Genomic DNA, 7,934 nt, shown 5'->3' on the forward strand with positions numbered 1-7,934 from the left:
TAAGATAAGAAAAACCTTTATTAATCCCCCACTGGGGAAATTTGCAGGGTTAGATAGTTCTAAGTCCTAATTATAGAAAACACAGTATTGCAGATGCCAGTGGTCGTGCACAGATTCTTTCATGAATAGAAATATTGATATAAGTATAAATATTGTACAGATTTTAACAGAAGAAGTTATAATAGAATCAGAATCCTCGTTATTGTCATTATGCACACGTTTCCATACACAACGAATTTTCAGTCTGAAGTCTGCTTTTGCTTTTCAGCAAAAGAAAAATGTCATAAATAAAGACTTCCAACAACCAAGTATAAACACAAACACTAAAATATCAATATATGCATATCTATACACATAACAGTGATATCAGCTGCTACTACATTTTATTGCCTGTTATCGATCCAGAAACGTCCCTGCAGAGCGCTAACCGTGTCCCTGTCCCTCCTGCAGATAAGGAGCTGAACACGGAGGGCTTCAGCCTGGAGAGCTGCAGGAGCATGATTGCTCTGATGGACGTATCCTTTGTATCGAGTGCATCGGGCGGCTGTGTTGTCTGTAGGAGGCACAACCTGCCGAGACCCGAGGAGGGTCTGTGATGGACGTCACGGGGATCAAACCTCATTTTACCCACAAACACAGTTACCTCGGGGGGTTTCTGACCAAAGCGGGTGTTTAGTCCTGACATTACAGAGCTCTAGTGATGGTTTAGGACAGGATGCAACACTGAAGGAGTCACTTTTATGTGAGACAATCCTCTGAGTGAGCAGTGAACAGTGAGCAGTGCGTTACTTTGTGGAGGGAAATTCTTGTTTTGCTGCTCGAATGTGACGCTCAGATGTTGTTTTATGTGGAATTCCAGTTTTTGAGGCATAAAGAAAACAAACTTCATAAAAAGTCTGGCAGCAAAAAATACAAGAAAAAATTTTGTACTATTATAACGTTCATAAACTATAAACATGGTGAAAATACCATTAAATACAGAACCAAGTATAATACAGTAAACGTGGTCGTTTAGTCACACATTGTAAAACATCAGTACGTTAAAAACTGTTTACACTGTAATGTTCAAACAGTGTGAAAATAACAGCAAATATCTGCAAGCTAGTGATATTTCCAGCTGATTTAAATGCAATAAAGCATCATTTTACAGTCACACATTGTAAAATAGCAAATTATAATTACTAAAAATACAAATATGATATGGACGCTATTTATAGTTCCCCCCTATTTCTTTTAATACAGTGGACATTACGACGCTTCATACTTTGAATTTACGAGCTGATATCTTAATATAACAAACAAAAAAAAAATCTGTCAAATCATACTTGCCATTATGTCATAAATATTATTTACCATGTTTCACTCCTAAACATATATAATTATTCTTGTACATAATGGCAAATATTTGTAAAATAACATGTTTTTGGTGATTTAAATGTAGTTTAAAAAAAGTTTAATTTTTCATTCAAACATTAAATTATTGTTATTATATGTTTATATATATATATTTTTTTAATTTTTTATTTTTTTTTAAGGACCATTGATGATTACAATTCAATTTTGGCTTGTTTCTTTACAGTTAACTTGCAAATTCATATTTTACAATATTTAAATGTGTTGTGGTGGTTGTATTAGATTTTAATCTATTCTTCAGTCCTTTGTATACATTTTTTTTCTTTCAAATTACAGCAAATATGTGTACAATAACAGGTTTTTCTTTTGCTAATTTAAACAATAAAAAATTTGCAGTCAGACATTGAAAAGAAGCAAATTACCATTTGTTTAAAAAAAAAAAGAAAGAAAGAAAAAAAGGATTATGGACATTATTTACAGTTCTGGTCCTTTTTTTTCTTACTGTTACCATGCAATATATACATATATATATATATATATATTAATGTTTTGTCACTGCAGTCCTTCATATTCATATTTTGTCTTTAGCAGTGTAATTCCACAATCAGACACTGAAAAAGAGAGAACTGTTGTTATTATTGTTATTACTTATGTGGATGTTATAACAGTTAAGGTTGTTCCAGCTGTTAAGGTTAAACACTGTTTAAAAGAAGGTGAAACGTGAAGCCGGTTGTCGTCTGATTTGATTTGATCTTGACTGCGTCTCGTCAGATGGACGGAACAGGACGACTCAACCTGCAGGAGTTCAGACATCTGTGGAACAAGATCAAGCAGTGGCAGGTGGGAGCAGCAGAAACCATCGCATCCTTCTCGTCCGTTTGATGCTTTATTTTATTGGCACTGGATAAAATAACGACGGTTTTCCTTCTTTAGAAACAGTGACAGACCTGCAGTGGGTTTGGCAGCTGTAGAAAACGTTCTCTCGCTGACGAAACGCGTGAAACTCACTCGTTGTTCTGTTTCAGGGAATCTTTCAGCACTACAACGCTGACCAGTCCGGCAGCATCAACAGCTACGAGATGAGGAACGCCGTCAACGACGCAGGTAACAACACAGTCACACTGCTTCTCTTCGGCTTGTTGAAATCACAAAAATATAAAGTTTTCCGCCAAAATAAAACGGCTGGATTCAGACTACAGTCAGAATTCAACATGGTTCATTTTTGCAGCTCATTTCTCTGGTCTTCAGGAGTCACATGGGCTTTTTATATACTGTTCTTTTTTGTTTGTTTGTTTCCAAATGAAAAAAGACTTTTGGGGGCTGAAAAAACAAACAAACAAAGAGTAAATGATAATAAATAAATGTGTGGGTTTTTTTGTAGTTGTTGTTAAAATTAGGGGAAGAAAAGCCCAAATGACTAAAAGTTTTGGCTTTCAAACAAAAAAGGAAAAAAAAAAAAAGTGACTCCAAACCAAAAACAGACCATGTTTGATGTCATTAACTGAAATGATTTTTCTGGGTTTGGCTTTAAAACAAAGAACTGATTCAGATTTATTGTTTTGGTTTTGTTCTTCTGCACCTTTTATTCCAACAAGCATATGTTGCATAAATAAATAATTTCTTAATCCTAGCAGAAAAGTTTCCATCTTATGGATTTCTTTATTGTAGAAATTTCTCTGAAACCGATAAAACGTCAGCAAAAAAAACAACATTTTAATGAACTCACCCTTTGGGTTGTCGTTTACAATGATAAACTATTTTATAATTTGCTTTTTAGACACAGGTACAGGTGTTTCTAGATTTGATTAAAGCTGCTAAAGGTTGTTTTTTTAATGTCTTTTAAATTTGACATATTTATATTTTAGAAAAACTTCAGCATGAGCTCCATGAACCTGGAGATATATTAAAAAAATAATCTTTCTGAAGCATCAATTATGTCCTCAAGCACTTTATTGGCAACACCTGTGAAATGTAAAGCAGCCCAATGCAACCTTCATGCCTTACATCCAACTGTCACAAAGCGTTTTCAGTTTCAGTCGACATAATTCTGGTTGTATCTATAAATCTATAACCCTGGCAGGCGGTCGTGGTGCTGCGTTAGATTTCACTCGTGTCCCTGATGAAGTGCTGAGTCATGCGTTGTTGTCATCCTGATTTTAATAATGTGAAGCACTTGTTGAGTCTTTGCTGCAGATGAAGCTACAGCCTGAACTCACCTCTAAATGTTCTTGTCACTGTACAGTCATGTGTCTTGTGTCCCGCTCAGGCTTCCGTCTCAACAACCAGCTGTACGACATCATCACCATGCGCTACGCCAACGAGAGCATGAACATCGACTTCGACAGCTTCATCAGCTGTCTGGTTCGGCTCGAAGCCATGTTCAGTAAGTCACACGTGTAGAACGCGTTCGATGATCCACGTAAACAACGACGTCATGAAAACAACCGGCCGTGCATCAGTTTTTCACTTTGTGTCTGACGCTGAACACTGAAGGACCTCTGAGCGTTAACATTTGTGACTTCAGTTTAAATTTCAAAGCAAAGAGGCCAAATAGTTTAGTCTGAGTTCAGGGGAAACGTGAATAAACTACACGTGCAGAACACTTAATGAACACATGTAATTGTCTGGATTTATTTTCTTTTAATTTAGCAGATTTTTACTGGATTTTCCAACAACAACAACTAAAAAATTATAGAAAATTACAAAAATATGCCGTGAATTTGCACGTCTAACATATAATAATATCAAACACGTGTAACTGTGAAATTGTATTAAAATTAATACAATTTAAATTTTTTAAGGATTTTTTTTTTACATCAAAACACTAAAAAACAGCAAATTTATCCTAATTTTATCAATATATTCTTTTTATTCAACAGATTAAACTGTTAAATTCTGCTGTAGTACTGTTAATATATTTCCTAAATTAGACACAATTAGTGACATTTAGCTGAAAAGGTAATAATGATTCAGTTTTACACAGATTTGTTTGTTAAATAGGAGCTATCTTGTATAATTACCGATTCTCTCCAGCAAAGATGTTGAATGAACGTGTTCTCATCGATGTGTAACATCTAGAAGCGCTGGCAATCTATTGAAATATAATGTTTATCTAATATTTAACTTCTGATATAATTTTTTACATACTGTTATAAAATAAGTAATTCATTTATTTGCACACGTTTTATCTAAACATGAAAAAAAATACACATAATTAAGGCAATAAAATGTATTTGAAACATGGAAAATGACAATATTTTTTATGTTGGTTATTTTCTATTTTGTTGCAGTGTTTAGTGGCGCCCAAGCTACCGGATTATTATCATTTTTTCCAGTGTGTGCTGAAGTGTTTCATTAACTTTAATCCCAACTCAGTGAGACTCTGTAGATTCAGACCCTTGCATTGTTGTGATTTTTGTTGAAGCTCTTCTTCTAGCTGGAGACTTTGAGTTCACCAAACCATGTGTTTTTGAAACTTCCTGGTTTACTGTGATGCCTTCAGGTTCCTATATGAGATAAATCCCACCCCTGTATTGAATCACAGCTGCAGCGTAACGTTTCTGTTCTTCTCAGGGGCGTTCCAGGCCTTCGACCAGGACGGAGATGGAACCATCAGACTCAGTGTCCTGGAGGTACGACAACACAATAAGAAACTCACTCACAAACCACAGTTTACAAACCTTGTGTTGACTCACCTTTGAATATGAAACTCAGGCATACAGAAAAGCACAGACATAGATACAAAAAAGACATTTTCGCCATAAATTGGTGCAGAAAAGGCAAAAAATTCAAACTTTAGGCATCAAAATAGTCGTCCACAAACCGACGGATGGGCAGCTGTTGCCACTGGATTCACGCTTTCTGTTAAGTCCAGTAATGGTGAAGTGATTGTAGGGTTTTTCTAGGCTCAAAATGGTTCTGTGTTTCCTTAGTTGGCATTAATTTATACATTTTCCTGCTGTTTCTGACCACTTGATGAACAAAAGTGTCTGTACATGAATACATGAAACTCAAATTAACAAAACTTGTAAAAATCTTTCTTGTCACTTTGGTGTTGGTAATTTTCCTTTGGCACTGGCTAAAATTTCTTTCTTAATTATGTTCCTCTATGCAGGAAAAACCCTAAATTATAAATAAATATAAAGTAATAAAGAGCCATAATGGTTAAAATGTGGGTTTTAGAAATGTCTTCGGAAACAACCACCTGAATTCTTCGCAGACAGCCCCAGAAACAGCTCATAACTCCAAACGGATTTATCACGTGAGGGTTAATCAGAAAGTTCCAACCAAACCTCATGTAAATTTTGCCACCATCCACATCAAAGTAGTCTCCTCTGTGCAGCAACACACTGCTCGTAGTGTTCCTGCAACGCTTGTAAAGCTTGTGACCAGCCCTTCGATAACAGTTCCAATCGTTTGCACCGAATCTTCTCCCTTAAACAGCCGTATAACTCGGCCTTAACAGTCCGACTCCAAGGGGCAAACCCACAGGCTGCAACCAGGTGAATCTGAACAAAAAGTAGTTTTGTACACTCCTCACCTGCTGCCCGATTTTCAAACCTGTGGCCCCTCCGGTATAAAAATTGTTGTTTCTTCTCCTGATGGTAACCACTGGCCCACCTCTTATGAGCAGTGATGATCCGTAACACACAAGCTGCATCATTCCAGCTTTTAACCAACTAAAAAGATCGCAAATGCTCACCTGGCAGTGTCGCAAAAAATGCGTTTAATGCACATTTTGCTTGACTATGATGTGCACCACAAACAATCTTGGAACTTTTCGATCAACCCTCGTATATTGTACCAATAGAGGGTCTTATTATATCTGGTTATTTAAAGTAGGGGTGTAATGAAGAACAGATGTTTCTAAAAGTCTAATGAACCTTTCTTCTCCATCTCCAGTGGCTCCAGTTGACCATGTACGCCTAAAAACAAAAAAAAAGGCCAGCTTCTCCCAGGTGAGCTCCACTCCACACGAGGACCAGACCTACCAGCCTTTACCTCAACATTCAGTGTGCCTGACCGCTTTCATCCACCTCGCCTCACCTCCAGCCTTCACATCCCCGAATCCCAGCAGCTCTTCTCTTCATTTTACCTTCTCTCTCTCTCTACCTACAGTAGGTCTCAGGCCTTTTCCTCTCCCCGCCTTCGTCCTCCCATCATCACCAGAAGTCTCTTTTCAGTCATTTTCTTTTTTTTTTAATTTCAGACACCCTATCACATGTACAGTACTTTTCTCAGGCAGCAAACACACACAACAACCTCTTTTTTTTCTGTCAGAATACCTCACAGAGCCTCTCACAGAAACCCATAACTGTACTAGTATCGACCTCCTCCAACCACCCCGTGACATCCTGCTTCTTCTTCTGTTATCAAACTGGGCTTCTTTCCTGTATTCACTCCAGTGAACTGGGCTCTCTGGTGGACAGTGAATAAAGTTGTGAATTACTCCCTGACCTGTTTCATGATAATGCAACCGGCATTCGCTTTTTTTTTTCGTCAATAAAAATGATCCTCTTGGATTAATCGTGGGCCTAGAATCAGTCATATTTCATCGGGTTGCCATGTCGAGTGCTCCGGCCCCACAGATAGCGCCCCCTAGTGGGCGAACTCAGGCTTCTTTGGTTCATCTCGGCTCCCCTCGACTCGCCTGTCCAGTCCGCTCCGTCTTCCAGCTCTGCATGTGGATGGATGAGATTCCAGAACAAAACAAAAAAGTGTGGAGCCGACGAGTCTTTTTTCTTCCCGACACCAACACTCGAGGTTCAAATGTGGATTTGAAAGAATATGGCTAGTGGGTTGGACTGCAGCTTTTCTGTGATTTTTTTTTTCTTTTCTTATTAAGGCTTTGGTCAAATGAGTGTACTGCATTTTTAACCATTTTAACCAAATAAATAAATGTGTAGTTATTGGTTTGACTGCGTTACCAGTGATTTTGATGTGAAACTGTGGTGTGTTGGACCTTGAAATGTGCAAGTTTTTCTCTTCAGACGTATAGAAATTTATTTAATGAGCCCCCCCACCCCCCAAACCTCTGTTGAAAATCAAGTTTTTTTGAGCTTGTGAAGTGTCCATGTGGTGTTTTTGATCTGCTAGAAGACACATCGTGAGCGAAATAAGCAGTCAGCGCCTTAGCGGAGCTGCAATGTACCAACGACAGTCTCAAAAACATAAATTCAGACTTTCATACATAAAAAAAAACTGAGGAACCAACACTGTCTAGTTGACGGATGGGACTTGCTGTAACATGATTCTTCTTTAGGTCTCGTTTCCACATCGCTCTGTGTACATAAACAAGTCAAAGGAAACTAACTTTTGACAAATTTGCAATAGGAGGCATGTTCTGAACAATTGTCTCAACTTATAATCACTATAAACGCAAAGCTAACTCAATACCTCATTCTTGCCCTGATATCACTGTTGTCCTGTGACGTAAGTTGCTAAAAGCTTATGTTGCATGAGATGCTGTCTTAGTTCGTTCAACGAGTCTACAAACTAAATCTCTAGCCGGCAGCTATTAAGCATCACAGGAGACTTTCTCATGGTGGCCCTTCGTTAGCTAAATTCCCACAATGCTCTCT

The 7,934-nt window shown here is 37.6% G+C and overlaps 1 protein-coding gene across 2 annotated transcripts in view; it reads left to right on the forward strand.

Annotated features, from left to right (window-relative positions):
- The window catches only part of capn3a (calpain 3a, (p94)), a 25,289-nt gene extending 18,974 nt beyond the window's left edge, over positions 1–6,315 (forward strand). For both annotated transcript variants that reach the window (XM_008298270.1, XM_008298271.1), the window contains exons 16-21: positions 451–515; positions 2,125–2,193; positions 2,379–2,457; positions 3,620–3,736; positions 4,927–4,985; positions 6,256–6,315. In XM_008298270.1, coding sequence (XP_008296492.1) covers positions 451–515; positions 2,125–2,193; positions 2,379–2,457; positions 3,620–3,736; positions 4,927–4,985; positions 6,256–6,282 — 416 coding nt within the window. In that variant the 3' untranslated portion in view covers positions 6,283–6,315. The remainder of the gene's footprint in view (positions 1–450; positions 516–2,124; positions 2,194–2,378; positions 2,458–3,619; positions 3,737–4,926; positions 4,986–6,255) is intronic.
- Positions 6,316–7,934: the final 1,619 nt, after the last annotated feature.

Source organism: Stegastes partitus, unplaced genomic scaffold (genome assembly GCF_000690725.1).
Source record: "Stegastes partitus isolate 25-593 unplaced genomic scaffold, Stegastes_partitus-1.0.2 Scaffold1301, whole genome shotgun sequence".
Lineage (NCBI taxonomy): Eukaryota > Metazoa > Chordata > Actinopteri > Pomacentridae > Stegastes > Stegastes partitus.